General features: G+C 49.7%; 1 protein-coding gene across 1 annotated transcript in view; it reads left to right on the top strand.

Moving 5' to 3' along the window:
• The window catches only part of BAHD1 (bromo adjacent homology domain containing 1), a 36615-nt gene that overhangs the window by 7429 nt on the left and 12868 nt on the right, over positions 1-16318 (top strand). The window contains exon 2 of the mRNA XM_082762052.1: positions 13886-15538. Coding sequence (XP_082618178.1) covers positions 13903-15538 — 1636 coding nt within the window. The 5' untranslated portion in view covers positions 13886-13902. The remainder of the gene's footprint in view (positions 1-13885; positions 15539-16318) is intronic.

Genomic DNA, 16318 nt, shown 5'->3' with positions numbered 1-16318 from the left:
TATTCCTTGCCCAAGGAGCAAGGAAAAAAAGGGTGAATATTTGGCAATTGGCTTCTGATCACTCCAGCGGGCTGAAGGTGCTGCAGTGGCCTCGGGGCTCATCTTTTACCCAAGGCGAAGGGAAACCTGTAAGGTTAGCCTGAGCAGAGAGCTGCGTAGCTTCCTTGGGCACCTTTTACATCCATGGGGCTCTAAAAAGCATCCCTGTGCCTTGCTAGCACTCCCCCAGGGTAGAGAGCACTGGAGTGGTCTGGAGACTAAAAGACAGGATTTGCATTTGGGTTCAGCTCAGAAGAAATGAGTGTGGTTTTTTCTTCTTCCCCATTAGGAGGAATTTTCCTTTAATTGAGAGCTTAAATTCTGTCTCAGGCAGAATTGTGAGCCTGCCTTGCTTTCCAAAGAGAGGCGTATTTCTGCCTGCTAATACAGCCATTAAATAAAATGTTTATCTTGGTTATTGAAATGAGTAGCAAGGTTCTCACTTCAGAGCTCTAAAGCGGGATATTATCTGTCATTTTACTTTAAAGAATGCTGCTGGCTCGTTCAGGTTTAACATATTTTACTGTGACAAATAGCTGAAATCCTGGTATCTGGGGATATCCTGCGTGGGTATATTGGATCCTTGTGTATCGCAACTGCAGTCGGGGGCTGAAACTCCTCAGCTCAAAGCTCTGTGCAGCTGTCGTCCAGCATCAGATCCTCTTTGGATCAAATCTCTGGATATTTGGGCTGCCAGCAGCAAAACTGGCTCTGGGGCAGTCGCCTTGGGTGCTGGGAGGATGGGGGGGGGGCTTTGTAGCACGTGCTTTTTTTTTTTTTTTTTTTTTTTTTTTTCCCCTTATCAGTTGTTTTCCTGTTCACGTCTGTGTGCAGCTGGGGTAAGCAACGCTCGCTGCAGCTCTCTGCCCTCTTCCAGCAGCTCCTGGAAACTTTCCGCTGGTTGACCAGCAGCAGCGAGCGTCTCCCGCTTTGGCTCGGCGTCAGCTGGCAGCTCCTGCAGCTGCAGGCATCCCTCGCGGGTCAGGTCAGAAAATTCAGGGTGATTTTGAAGTATCGGGGTGCTCATTTGAGAAGAGCAACTTGTGTAGGGTTTTTGTCCCTACCTAACCCATTTACATGTAGATGTTTTGAAGCCAGAGTTTGACTTGAAGGGGCCTTCCTGAAAATCCAGTCGGAGGCACCTGGGACGTTTCCATAAGACGAGGCTGAACTGCTTAAAAGCTTTGTGCTTCCAGAGGGGACGTCTCAGTTACGTTCCTTTGCTACTCACCTGAGGTGGGTTTGCATTGCCAAACGTGTGTGCTCTTAAAAATGAGATGGAGAAAATCACAGTTGAGTTTTTGGGCACCTGTGCTGACTGTGTGGCCCCTGCTGCTGCGTACCCATGGCAGCATCAGGTGCAGAAAAGGACCTTGGGGTGGTCGTAGCCATGTTGTGGGGCAGGGGATGAGTTGTACCAAAGCGTTGCTGACGGATATTCTTTTAACCTTCTCTTTAACCCGAACTTCTCCAGGCAGTCTGATGCTTTTTCTAGCCCAGCAGGAAGGAAAGATGTAGGAAAAATCTTCTTAAATCTCCCTTGGCGCAGTGTAAGTCATTTCCTTATCCCCTGGAGAATGCCATGCTGCTGTTCTGCGTGTTGCAGGCTTTTTTTTTCCTCCACCCTTTTAATTGCATGACTTCAGCCCTTACACCCACCCTTGCTGGTCGCTTTGCATCCCTTGGTGCTGCCTCACTTGTCCCGTGTTGGACGCGGTGCAGAGCCGTGAGCCGGAGCCTGCTCCCACCTGCTCCCATCCCGCATTCCTGGGCACATGCCCCAGGATGATGTTTGCTTTTCTTTCACAACAGCGCGATGATGTTGACTCACTCATCTCGTGCTCCTCAATAAACCTCAGCTGCGAAGTGCCACCTTGCTGGCTGCTTTCATCATGATTTCACTCCTGCCTATCTGGGCTGTAAATTGTGGGTTTGTCCCTATTGATGGGCATTTAAAACATATTTTTAAATGTTTTTTTTCTGGCCCATCAGGATCCTACTGTGGATCTGTTACTTGTCCAAGACTTGCTAGCTCCGTCTCCAAGCATCACCTGCAGGTGACTTGCTAATAAAATATTGAATGGTCTCAGGCCTGCCCTCAGGGAGCCTGCTACGTCTTGCTGTGTTTTGGTGCTGAACGGTAAAGTTTGAGGGGGATAAAGCCCTATTTGAGGCTGCCTGACAGCAGTTTTCTTCAGGCCATGTATCCCTTGTTGGCTCCTGGGGATGTCCCAGGGAGCAGCCGGAGAGTAATTGAGGAGCAAAACCCAGCGCCCTGCTCCTCCCGCGGAGCGCTAACCAGATTAAGTGGCAGCAACCAGACAGATTAAACAGATGATTCCCAAATACTTCTTGCAGACAACTGCTGTTAGCGGGGCCTGTGCACGTGGAGCTCTTAGGGCAGGCTTTGTGGGTCAGGTCACATAGCACAACCTCACAGAGTCCCCGTGGGACAGGGGGCACCCGCATTGACCGGAGCTCCAAATAATTCACTCTCTCCGGGCGGAGCATTTAATTTATTCATTGTTCTTAATTCTTCCCGGTTCTTTTCAAAAGTCTGACTTTCCTTCCAGCTGTGCAAGACCCAACACAACCTGAAAAGTGCTTGGGTGGCATTACATGGCTCACCTTCTCGTACCTCTCGCACCGACAGCTGAGCTCGTTTAATCACTCCCTCTTTAAATTGCCAAATAGTGTCACGCCTGTGTAGGTAGATAAATGCAAGTTAATGAGGGGATATAAAACAAATCTCTCCCAGCACGGGTCTGTGAATGCTGTCCGGTCCATTTAAGGGGGATATTTGTTGCCATGACTGATCAGACCTGGCTGCGAGCACGCGTGCGTACTTAAATACACACCTCTAACGATGTGGGTAAAGGATGGAGGAACGGGGCCAGCTCCTAATGGGACTTAAATGGGCTTCTGGTGGTTAGGAAAGCAACTCCAGCCCTGCTCAGGACCCGCAGCATCACGTCCCTTTGCTTTCCTGGGCTCTGATGATCCCCGTTAGGTGTGCTCAGGGGATGGAGGTCCCAGTGCCCCAGCCCGGAGGTGCCGTGGCATCGGGCACGGTGCTTGGTCCGAGCGCGATGCTCCGCTTTCCCCAGCCTACCCCAGACCCCGAACAACCCGGCAAAGAGCCAAGGCTGGGCACTTAAAACCTTGAAGGGCTAATTGCTTAGTAATGAAAAGTGTAATGACCGAGCAATTAACTTTAATCGCTTAGCGGCTGGTGGAGGTTGGGGCTGGTCTGATGAAGACATCAGTAACGTCAGGTCCAAACCTAAAATCTCTGTTCCTTGGACGGATCCAGATTTCCTGGGTGCTCTGTGTGCGGGCCGAGCCTTCGAGTCCATACCCATCACCTGTCTCCCTGCTGCCTTAGCAGATCGCATATTTCAGTGTCTAATTACCTTCCTGGAGAGCCAATCTGCTCTTTAAAACAAACAAAAAAAAAAAAAACTCACACACCTGATGGCAGAAAATCCCTTGTCTGGACAGGTGGGAGTCCTGACACCAGCGCAGGAATTACGAGGCTTGTCCTCCGTTGAGAAATCAGGTGTTGCAGCACCCTTCGCTTGGGCTCGTGTTTTTGACTGACCTGGCTCATTAAAGTAGATGAGCTGTGAAATTTTAAGAGGAGCTTTCTCACCTGCCTCATACTCGATCATAAATGCTGCGCGCTTGCCTTGCAAAGAGGGGAGGGGGGCGGAATGGCAGTAAGTTGGGGTATCCTTGGTGTGTGGATATACACCTATGTGGATGGTATTAATTGAGACAATATTTTATGAGGAAAACACTGTACAGTTTTAAGTGCATATATTTCTGTAGAGATATTTTTAGATGGGCTTGCTTCTCGATGAAACACGGGCGCCTTACCATTTTTAGGTACTGGGGTGGAAACGGTGAGGTACGGTGTCTTGAAATTCTGCTCTTCCTTTCTTGCAGCTGCGGGTTTCTAGATCTACAAAAGTTCTGTCTGGTATGATGAGAACAGCCTAAATTTCAGCCCCATCCAACCTACTTTTCCAGGAGTAAGTTCAAAGGCGGAAAGTTCAGCTCCAGATGTAAGCTCCGCTGAGCGTTGAGCGCAGCGCTGCGGCGCATGGGATGCAGGGAGGAGAGCCTTGGGTTACATGGGTGCCGGTGGGAGTTGTCTGTTGCACTCTGAGTATAAAAAGGGATCAAAACTTACAGTGGCGACATCTGAAATGCCAGGAGAACGTCAGCTTTATGGACAGCTCGCTTCGTGCAGAGCGAGCTGGGGCTGAAGTTGTACAATGCTTCTAAACAAGTTGCGCAGAAACAATAGATGCTTCCAAATGAAGGACGATGCTGTCTTAAGGACTTCCTTAGGACGGAAAACACATTCGGATTGCAGTTTTGGTCTGAAGAGGTAGTTATGGTCGGCGTGCTTCAGCTAGGGATGAGTCAGAACACAGGAATCCTCTAAAACCTTACACGAACTTGGTATTTAACATAGGCTTTTTTTGTCTGCCTGGGCTTAAGGTTTCTGTAAGTTTAAGTCAAGGTTATAAACACGCATGTTGTAGATTTTAAAATCCAGTTTCTCTTCTGCACCCCCCTTAAGGATTATAACTGATAGAGTTGGTACCAGGAGCCTCAACGCCAAGGATTCAGGTGCTGAGGTGGGGCTCTGCGTTTTGAGGGACACTCGGAAGTTACAAAAATACGGTGAAATTATTTAGGGGGAAATAAAAGGGTTCTTTTTAGGTGCATTTTGGGTCTGATGGTTAACTAAATGTTATACTGAAGGAATGCCCTGATTCTCCCTGAATTTCCTATGTTGCTTTTTTCCCTCCCCTAAAGCAATTTCTGAGTTTGCTGAGTAGAAATGTGCTGCCTTTGGATCTCAAGGGTGCCCCGCTGACAGTTTCCAAAAGGAGTTAAGAGAGTGAATAGAGACCTCTGTGGAGGCAGACTTACCCAGGAGGGGACAAATCCAGGTCCAGAGACAGGACAGCAGTGACAGCCAGGCGAAATGGAGAGGAGCTGGCAGGGATGAACCTGCCCTCAAAGTCCCCAAAGGCGGCACGGTTTTGCAGATGTGCCTATAATACCTGAAATCACGGCACACCTCGAATTATTTAAGCTGAGCAGCTTGGAGGAAGTTCCTAAAGTGTTCAGGGAAGAGGGTGATGCTGGTATATAGAAGAGCTTTAATATTTACTTTAGAAAAATCTCGCACCTTGTTCTTCAAAATACAGCATCTTGGAAATGATTTGTTGTTCCATTTTGTCCGTGTGAGCAGGAGCGGTGCCAGAGCGATCTGAGCAAAGTGACACATGATTGATATTTCACCAGACTCAGCCTTCTGCCGTGTAGGAATTTAGTTTGCATTTTGCATGTACGGAAAATCAGATGAGCAGGGCTTGGGTTTTGTTGGTTTTCTTTTTTTTAAACCTTGATTAACTTGATTGGCAAAGCTTGTGCTCCTTCTAAAAACACAACTGTCGAAGCTCTTGAAATAATTTTTGCTTGGTTTTTCAAGCTACTTATAGGCATCGTCCGGGGTGCTGTTAGCGTAGCTGTCATGTAGGCAGCTTCACGCCGAACCTATTTAAAGTTCTAGTAGGCAAGTCTTTGTAAACAAGGCATCTTCAGCACGCCTAGTGTTTTATAGCTAGCAGTGGTTGCTGCTGACGATCTCTGGGGTATTTCACGAGAATTGCAGGATCTGTAGGGCTGCCGGCGGAGGGGAGGGCGGGGACGAGCATCCGATAGCTCTGACTCACAGTGTCAAAGCAGTGTAGAGGGAGAAATCGAGCGAGGATTTCTCAAGTGCAGATGTCTCTCAGGCTGGGCTTGCTACCGAAGACTTGGCTTTAATAATCCGGAAACTTTTGTCCCGCCTGTCTCTCAGGTGGCACCCCTCCCAGCTTTCCTGGTGCTCCCCTTGCTTGATCCCTGTAGCTTGCTTGCCTTCGTTAAAAAGAAACCCTAATGAGCACCTCGCTGGGGATTGATGCAGCGAAGGCAGAGTGTCAAAACGTCTCCTAGGCTCGAGTGCTTGGTACAAAGCTTTCAGCCTTGAGGTGAGCTGAGCCTGATCTCCACCCCACCTGCACGAGCGCACCTCCTGCGCTTGCAGCATGCTCCAGGCTGGTTATTCACAGTCCTCGCTTTTTTTTTCCTTTAAAGATTGGTTTTGAGAGGTGAGAAGCCGAAGGTGGGCTTTGCGCTGCGGGAATAATTACAGCGTTTGCATTGGCAAAGAAATGGTTTCTGTTTGGGCAGGGGCTGGCTTTCTGCGTGTGTTTGTTTGCTCATATCTTTAATGACATGGCTGCGTCTTATTTTTCCCCAGGGTCCCTAAACTGCTCTGTGCACAAGCAGGCAGAGTTTGGAGAAAATATCCAAAGCTGGTGGCTACCGGCCCTGAGTTTTAGGGTGGCCACCTGTTCCTGCTGGTGCAGCTGAGAGGCTCCCTTGGAGGAGGGGATGACTGCAGGATGGAGATGCTGAGCTGGATGCTGTATCACCCTTAAGACACCTGATAGCTCAAAGTTTTGTTGGCATCCTTGTACGTTCCCCTCTAACCTGTTGGAAGGCAGAAGAAATGCCTCTGAGCGAGGAAGGATATTGTTCTGTACCTCTCTGAGGAATCAAAGGGGACAGAGCGACATCCCGATCTCTGATTGCTTCTGATTTTTGATTATTTTTTGAAGTCCCCATGGAATTTTTGGGTAGTTTTGCTTGTTGGTTAGCTCAGCTCTGCATCTGTTCTTGAGAGAACAGGCACGAAACTGTGGCTGCCCTTGCTCTGAATTGCCCCGAGCTGATTTCTGTCCGCTGCTAAAAACACTGAAACTTTCTGCGGATGTGCAGAAGAACAGCACTTCATGGTCAGGTCACAATCAGGATTGTGGCAACCATTGGCGGTGGAAATATTCAGTTCTTACAGGCCTTAGGAAGTGTTTTTTGCAAGTGTTGGTCATGCTTGTGCTATGAGGTGGTGAGCGAAGGCTTCGCGTTTGGAAACATCGGTCTTCAATTCAAGCCTGTGAACAGAGCACGGCTCTGGGGCTCTGTCTGGTTTTGGTGACTGATGTTCGGGTTGCTTGGGTCATGCGTGACTTCCTGCGCTTCTCCTTTACTACAGCACACACTGGGTATTCAGCCCGAGTGGTACCTTTTCGCTGAAAATGTGAGAGAAAATACGGCATCAGGAACGGGGAGAGGAAAGATGGGGCCTTTCTGCAAAGCAGCTGGCTTTTCCCAGACACCGTGGTAGATCCACAAATAATGCGCCTTGCCATTGATGTCAAGGGGCCATCTTTCCAATCTCCCCCAAACTCGAATGTATTTCTTGTCCACTGGTATTGAAAGAATTGACCTTGCCCAGGTAGATGGGACTACACTGCTTTGTTCAACCAGCAAATGGAAAAACCTATTCTGTGCATGAAGGCAGTTAACCAAGCAGCCCTGCTACAATCTCCTCTCCAAAAGTGGGTGCCTTTCTTTGCCAAAAGAGGTACAGATCTGAGTCCCAACCTCCCCAGAGCTGTGGCAGTACCTGTGCAGTGAAACACAGCCCTGGGAGTACGAGCTTGTGTGCTGCTGCCAGCCGTGCTGAGCCTGGTAGCAGGGGCAGGGGAGATGAAGCAGGCACAAGAAACCAGGGGAAGGCTTTGGCTTCCCAAATTGCTTTGGCCAGGGGAATTTAAAGTCCACTTTTTGCCTCAGAGACTTGAAAAGGGCCATTTTGTCCAGGGCAAGCCGTGTGGTGGTGCTGGTAATGCAGGGCATCTGCCCAGGATGCTGGGAAGGCTCCAGTGTGTTGGGCTCTCGGGTGCTGCTGTCAGGTTTCAGCTTTTCCCTTTTTCCATTTTTTTTTCCTGCTTTATTTTTCTCTTTTGCGAGCCGTGCTTGCTGGGGCTGCGGAGAGTGTGAGAGCAGTCGGAGAAATTTCATTTTGGCTTCCCTGAAAAGTGCTCCAGAGCACTGCCACCAGGCGAGATCTGAAAGCAGATACTCAAGAATAGGACAGGCCCTCCCAAGGAATCAGGCGCGCAACTTCTCTGCCCTGCTGGGCTGTTAACAGGTCTGGCTCATGTTTATGCAAGTGGTCAGCCGTGCAAGCAAGGACTGCACCCCGGCGTGTTCCCTTCGCAGCTTGCCATCGCTTTCAGACAGGTAGAGCGCCCCTGGTTTGAAGCATCCGCCGATAATTGCAGTTGTTTCAGCACTGTAATTCATCATGGGCCACACAGCGATGTGCCTGGAGCAGTGGCTTTCACAACCAAGCCATAATTACTGCTGTCGGACCAGGGAGGGGAGCGAGCAGCCCATGCAGCCTGGGGATCCTCTCTGGACAGTGCAGGAGGTAAAGGAAACCCCGCATCCCTCCTCGCTTTCCTTTCTGAAGCTAAAGAGGCACCGACTGCATCAGCTGGTGCAGTCTTCACCTTGTTTTCAAGAGGTGCTGGCAAATGGTGAGGGTTGTGTTGATGAGAGAGAAAAACAAGCCTTTTCTGCAGGATAATGAGCTCTGTATAAACAGTTTTCTCTGGAGCATGTGGATGATGGAGCTTTCGATGAGCCTCCAGAGACAGATCAGGGCTGGACCCCATGAAGACAAATCGCAGCCCGTAACGATTGTAATTTTTCTAAATGCTTGAGGTTGAAAGGATGCTCCTGCTCGTGGGACTCACGCAGCATTTAGGCGATTCAGCCTGGGATACCTGACACTTCGGTGCTTTACCCAGATTTCCAAGAGCTCCTGGGAGGCTTCCTTCATGCAACACGTCCTTTATAGCACCGAAAGTGATCTGACTTTAAAGCAGCAGGGAGAAAGGAGCCAATCCTCCAGACACTTGCAGTTATGGGGTTGTTGTCACAGCGTAAGCTGCACCAATTTAGAAGAATATAACTTCTTCCAGCAGACAAGGGCTGAAAGTCAACAGCACAATGCCGTGCGCAGAGAGGAAGATTCCTGTTGTCGTAACTCTTTGTATGTTACTGAAGTGCCAAACGGATTAGAAGCTCTAAAAGCTTTAAATTTCTGTGCTTTTGGCATCGTCTCCTTGGAACGAGCGCGTCTCTGTAGTGAAGCCTTGGAAGGGAAATGGTGCTTGAATGGGTAGTCCCAGACTGGTTTCTTCTAATTTCACTTGCAATCAAGTGATGGAGAGGAAGAGACAGATGCTGCAGCTGCATGATTACAGAAAATGCAGCTGTTAACACACTTGCTTATTTTCCTGCTAATGAGGCATCAACTCTCTTCTGATTTTGCTGTTTGGGTCGTGCTTTTATTCTGGCAGAAAACGAGACCGCTGCATTTAGCTTTGAATTTCTGCAGTCGGGTCAGGGTTCTGCAGCTGCCGGTATAATTTTTCTGAACTGGTCCAGTTTGAGGAAGGAGAGAGCGACTGCAGCGAGCTTTAAAATGCCTGGTGGGCTCTGCATGCAGCTGGCTAGACCGAGCTGCTCCGCCAAACTTGTTTCACTTCTAGCAGTTATAAATCACCGTCTCCTTGCTGCTAATCCAGTTCCTCAGCTGCAAGCAGGAGAGGGGTGGTTCTGCCGTAAGTATCTTCACTTTCAGTTCTTCAGCTTGTGTCGTGATTTCCTGGAGACTTCTGGGCACAGCTGGGTTTTCCTCTTTGCTTCGTGAAGCCAGACAGAGGTGGAAAGGGGACGAGCAGCCCTGACGCTCCCCCTTGGTGGCTGAATTGAGTGCTGGCTGTAGATAAGAGCTCTCGGTAAGCTCTGCGTGACTCGGATTTTTAAGGCATGATATATGCTGTCAGATATTTGAGTTTCAAGCAGCATCCAGAAGCTCTGCTCATGCTGTATGCTGCGGAGAGAGAAGGGATTACTGGCTCGCAGGTAAGTCTGTACTCAGGAGTTTTGCTGAGAAGTGAATGGGCAGGACAAGCCCCCTGGCAATTGTAATGCAAGCAGTTTGGTAAGCAGGGAATGAGTTCTTGCTAGTCCTGTGTGCGAGAGATGACTTTTGTTCAATGGAGCAACCGAGTAAGACTGCTTGTTTCTGGATGCGTGCCCGTAACGTGGAGGAATTGCCGATTTAGCGGGCTCGTTTTCTTTGTTCCTGTTGTGGTACCTCTCCAAAACTGGCAGTGGCATCACTGCAGTGGTCTCGTAGCAGATCCTCCTGGCCCTTTCTGCACCTGTGTCTGACAGATCGCAGACAACTGGAAAACACAGCCAGTTCTCTGGGCACCTTCAGTGGGACTGCGAGAGAGTTTCTCCAAAAGGGATCTCGAGGACCTGACTGAAAATGTTGCGGGTGGCTTCTGTGGGATATGGAGCCGGCTGTTGGGATCGTCCACCCCCTGCCATCAGTCGCAATAAACTCACCCTGCATACGGTTCTGGAATAACAAGATCCATTCCAGTTGCTCAACCTGGTTGTTCTCACCTCTAGTAGAGAATTATGTCAGAAAAAGGGAATTAAAAAGAACGCTCCAGCTTCGACAAGCTGCCCTGTGGGTCGTGACAGTTGATTTATCGTGGTGATATCCCGGGGTAGTTCCCTTTGTAGAAACTGAACCTTCTGAACCACGCTTTGTAAGTGACCACGTCCAGGCTCAAAATCTGTTTATTTTTACTCATGATATTGAGCTACTGCAGAGCAAACGGGACGCAGTCATGCTTTTGAAAACAAACACAGTTCGCCTAATTTTTGACTTGAGGTTTTTAGCGGGGTGTGATCTGGAAAAACGACCTGCTCTTGGTCTCCAAATCGAATGCTCGAGCGGGTCGGGGAGAAACTTGGCTGATGGGGTTTGTTTATCCAAGGAACTTGTGGCAATTTGTGAGGGAGCAAATACAGAAGTCAGCATTACTTCACTGTGATTGTACTCCTGCGAGTAGCCTGGTGTTTCTGCAATAAAGCTGCATTTCAGAGGGTTTACAATCATGTGGAAGTGTTGCTGGATGGAGCTGATGTTTTCTTTGCTGTTGCTTAAAGGATTTGCATGGCCATGATACCAAAACGTGTGGGGTTTGCTTATTTTGTCTTTGCACAAATTTCCAGATACTTAGTTCCTCGTCTGCAGCTGAGCTCGGAGTGGGGGAGAGAAAACTTGGAGACCAGATGAAAAGGAGGAGATCTCTGCAGACGTAGCCTCCTTCTACTAAGAAGTAGTAAATAAAAAGCCTGTGATGGCTTGATTACTGTTGTGCCTGAGAACTCATTGTGTCAAAGAGCTTACACGACCGCGACTCTTGAAAAGGATCGCATCGAATCGCTGTGTTCTTCACACTTTAATGCATTTTTGACTCGGTATCTCTAATGTCATCTCTGTGTGTTCAACTCGAGTGTTTCTCTTGACATTCCGGTTGCAGTTGTCAGTGATGAAAGCTGGTGTAGAGAGGAGTTGGAAATATGCTACAGCACGCGGGACGGTGATACCTGTTCTGCACCAGAATGCAGATTTCGCATCTGGGCTTCGGAGAGGGAGGTGCTTTTGTTGCAGTTGGAGGAAACGCACGTATTAAAGCTCCATTTTCATCTGGAGTATCATAACTTAAAGCATCCCCCTGCTTAGGTTCCGGAAAAGATATTTTATGTAAGCTCTTGTTTGTCTTGGCATTCCCCGTGGGGTCCGACGGGGAAGGCAGCCACCGTGCTGTTACTGATTCTCCACTTCATCGCTGGAGATATTCCCTTCCTTCAACCTGTACCAAACTTCTTTTTATCCTTTGGGCAGGCCTGGTTTGAACAAAGTCACGTCTAAAGTACTCTGGTTTTAAGAAATACTCTTCCTTATTCAAACACTGCTGTGCTATAAAGCCTCAGCAAGTGAAGGACGTGGAGGTGGTGGCCAGAAGATGACCGCTGCTCTCAGGAGAGCTCGAGGAGAAGGGGCAGCTGATGCTGGTTTTTAAAGCAAGCCACGGTTAGTTCATTTTTTTTCCCTCCCTGCTGAGCATTTCTGCCAGAGGTCCAATCTTTTGTTGGGAACAGCAGAAAATAGGTTTGGAGTTGCAAAGAAACCTCCGGTCTGTATGGGCTGGGAGACAAGCCTTGTTTGCGCATTTTGTTTTTTCAATAGAAGTCCTCTTGCTAACTCCCAGGGTTGGCTGTGGTTAATAGGGCTGCTTGTGCAAGAATTACTCAGATTTGGGGAGAAATTGTCTGTCTGAACTGATGAACCATCTTCCTAAATTCCAGAACCTGTGTTGCTTATCAGAAAAAAAAACACGGATGTATATAAATGTTTGCTCCCCGTGGAGCACTCCAGTTTGGGTACTAGCCAGAGGAGTTATCCCACACGTAACGGGGTGTAAAGGGTTCAGTCACTCCAGGACATCTCAGGAAGGCTTTGACATCTGCAAAAACAACGTGCAAACCACGGCGGCTTTCAATTCCTGGTTTTCTTTTAGTTAATGCATACAGAAGCAAGTCAATTAAAACACACTGGGCTTATTTCAAATAGATAATCTAATTATCAGCTTGATTAAGCCATATCAAATGAACAGTTCTTGTAATTTGGTAGCTTTGTTCTCAACACTACAGATGCAGGAGCTTTAATTAGCCAGCCTCCAAGTAGCAGGCCAGCGTCAATCGTGTCAATCGCGGGGTGCTGCAGCCGAGTAAATACGTGGTGCAGGGGGCATCCAACAGCTCCCGGGTGGATGCTGGTGGGAAGGCTGGAGGTGCCAATAAAGGGAATCTGACTGCTTCATAAACACCAGTAAATGCAAGCGATCACCCTTTGCTGCTGTTTCCCATGCTCAGATACAGGCTGTGTTAAATCTGTTCCAACATATCTCAATTAGACTTTTTTTTTTTTTTTTTTCAATGCCTGTGGTTATCCCAAACTCGCACCCTTTCGTGGCTTTCAGCGTAGAGCTCGGGGCAAGCCGTTCTCCTCCGAGGCCTTCCTGCACTGGCAGGAAAAGTTCCCTCTTACGGTAAATCGGAGCCGGACCGTTTCTTTAACTTTTTACCTGGCTGGGAAAGTCCGGAGGCGGTGGGGCCGGCCGGGCAGCAGCGTGTCGGGGCGCAGGGAGGTGGTTTGCTCAGCCTCGCAGGCAGATGCTTATCTCTTCCTTCTTGTGTTTTGGACATTTGTGTCGGTTTTAACGGTGTCCTGGCATACCATCTAGATGGAAAGTCAGGGATGACACGGCTAAGTAATCCCTTTCCTCTTTTTGAGAGCCTGCTCGAGCCTCTGCCAGATGCGGTGATCGGGTTGGTGGGAGTCCGCAGCTTTTACAAAACGCGATTGTGGGGAATGACAGCAGCACCAGGTAGCCAGGTCCTAACCTGTATAGGGATTTGCATGTATTTATTTTATTAGCGTTGGCAGATCTCCACCTAATAGACCCAAGTTTACTTTTTATGTGAGTAGGTGGACTTTTTTTTTGTTTTTCTTCTGTCTAATTGTTTCAGAAAACGACAGTGAAGCAGCCTGCCTGTACCAACACGCAAGCAGTCACATACCTGGCATTTATTTCTGTGCCTACCCTGGACCGGGATTCGGATGAGCTTTGGTAGATGCGATGAGAGTTTGTAACGTGGTAGAGACAGCATCGGCTTAGCGGGGAATGCGTTTGGGCTGGGAGCTGGCGAAACAACTTTCTGGATAAATCCCGGTTTCCTGGCTGCTGTGACACTTGCCATCACCACCTCGCCTTTAATTACTGCCATGTTCTAGGGCTTAATATTAAACTGCAGTGCATTGCATCCTGTCTCCTAATTGGCTTAACTGGCCGTCACCCAAAAAGACTCGGCTCTGTGCAGCAACAAGCTGGCCCGAGTGTTTCCTAACCGGCAGCCGGTGCTTCGTGAGGAGGTGGATCCCTCTCAGTGCTATTAACAGATGTTTTTTTTTTTCTCTCTTCGTTCTCAGGATTGGACATTGATCCTATGACGCATGCCCGGAAGAAACAACTTTTCCTTCTGAAGCATCCAGCTGGTTCTGCTGGCCAGGCTTCGTCCCCCCCAGGCAGCGGGAAGATGGACAGGACACGGGCAGAGGGCGGTGAGCAGAGGGACGGGGATGGCACCGAAAGCACCAACGGGCCCAGTGGGTTTGCGGGGCCGAACAAAAGCAAGAACTTGCAGGAAGTCCGCAAGACGTACCCGCTGCGCAGACGCCTGCTCCCTTCGGTGAACAAAAAGACCTGCAAAGTGCTCCTCACCAGGCTGGAGGATGTGGCCGGATCTCTGTCGAAGGAGACGCAGAGCTGCAAAAAGAAGGACCTTCCCAGCTGGGTGGAGGGCTTGGGACCTACCTTTTTTGCTGAACAAGTGAAGCCCGTGGGAGCGGGGAAGAGTGATTCCTCTGGGGAAAAGTGCACAATAACTTATCCGGGGACAGACGAAGACCTTGACACCGCTCCTTCGGAGCCCAGGAAGCGTAGGCTGGCCTCGCTGAACGCGGAGGCTGTGAACAATCTGCTTTTTGAGCGGGACGATGGCTTGCTGTCTGGCAGGCGCTGTCGGAGGGATTCTGCCAAAGCCTCTGGAGACTGTACGGTCAAGAGCTTGCATTGCAAAGCTGGTGACAACTGGTCTGCCTTGGAGAAACCGGCTGTGAAAACAGGTAAAGGCAAAAACCGCCATGAGCCCAGTCAGAAATGCAATAGCTGTGAGCATTCGCTGGATGAGGTCTTCGATGATGGGACAAAGAGGGAGGATGGTACCGTCCCCTATCATCCCACCCCAAAGAGATTGGCCAGCCTGAACGCTGTGGCCTTTCTGAAGCTGACCCACGAGAAGGACCAGCCCCTGAAGCAGAGGAGTAAATCGGACGGGGAGGGCAAGTCCGAGAACCACTGTTCAAAATCTACGCTCAAGTGGGCCAAAGCTAGTCGGAAGAATTGCGTCAAGTCCAAAAAGGAAGCGGCGAGCTTGAAAATGGAAGGGCAGCACGGCTGGCGGGGGCTCACCCTGGGCACTTTTGGGAAAGCAGAGCAGCGGGACTCCTCTAGGCTCTACAGGACGGCTGAACCCGTCCCTTACGAATCCCTCTCTAGCTCCTACGCTAGCACAGAGAGCTTCTACCACAGACTGCCTTTGCTCATGGGTGGACAAGCTTCCATGAAGCCTGAGTACGGAAGACCCGGAGAGAAATCCCCAACTCCCAAGCAGGAATTCCATCAGCCTTCCTTTCCCGTGCAGCAGTTCCCTCCCTTGCCCGTTCCCGGGAATCACACGGATTGTGGATGTCTCTATGAGTCCTCGGATCTGACTCCGTTGAACGGGTTTTACGTTTGTTATGGCCAAAGTGGATACAGTGGCTACTCTCACTGCTCGGTTTACCCCAAGGATGAGCTTTCGCAGTCTGCGACCTGTGAGGGGCTCTTGGTATCGCCGGGCTCCTTGCCATCGGGTGCTCATTTCCAGCCCCTCCACTGGTGCAGCTCCCCGTACTGCTGTGGGGAAGGGACGGCTATTAACAGCTACAGCATCTGCGGCGTCGTGCACGTGCCGGAGGGCAGGATCAGCAGCGTGCATGCGGGACGGAACAGCTACCCCTACAAAATGCCTTTTGCAGCAGGTAAGGTGCAAAGTGTGAGCAACATCTCGGTTGGCGTTCCTAGGAGAAGAGGGCTGCTCTTTGCTTTTTTGCTCAGTGGCTGCTGGAGGTGTCTCGCGGTTCCTCAAAGCTTGGGATTGGAAAGAAATCCGTGTTTCACCTCCCTTTCCCCCAGTTTTAGCCCAGAAAGGCTAAAAAGCCCCTTGAAAATCTGACTGGTGTGGAAAGCGTGGAAGCGCTGAAAGAATCTAGGCAGGAAGGAGGTGACCGAGGGCTTGTTGTGCTGGAGCTGACTGCTTTGCCCGGTGTAAAATGCGTGGTTTCGGTTCCTAGATGCTCTGCAAGGCTTCTCGCTGTCTGCTGCTGAGCAGAGGGCCTGAAACACGTCAGGCTGCGTTGCCCATCCCGTCCCAAAAGCCTACTCTCACAACCGAAGCATCCTGGCAGAGCAGCGCAAAGAAGCAAGCGCTGCCTCGGTTGTCAGACTCTTCCCAGTAAAAGCTGCTCAGGGGATGCAGTCTTTTAAGGTTTCATTCGATCTGATCTGGCAGGGCTGAGCCATGATTCAGTTTGAGTCTACTGGTTGGACCGATGCTTGAATTTCTTTGCAGTGATGTAAGTGCTGGTAGGTCGTCGCTTTGGCGGATAGCGGTGCTCTTGTTTGCTATTCAACTGGAAAAATCAGGCCCCGAAATGGGGTGAATGGCAGTGGAAGGGTGGGGTAGTTGGTGAAAGTCACCAAGCAATGCACTGCTGCTGCTTCCAAACGGTGTGCTGTGCAGGCAGAGCTGCTGCTCGGCT

Source organism: Aythya marila (genome assembly GCF_965140915.1).
Source record: "Aythya marila genome assembly, chromosome: 5".
NCBI classification, from domain to species: Eukaryota; Metazoa; Chordata; class Aves; order Anseriformes; family Anatidae; genus Aythya; species Aythya marila.
Note: the sequence above shows the minus strand (reverse complement) of the source record. Positions and strands in the feature narration are given on the sequence as shown.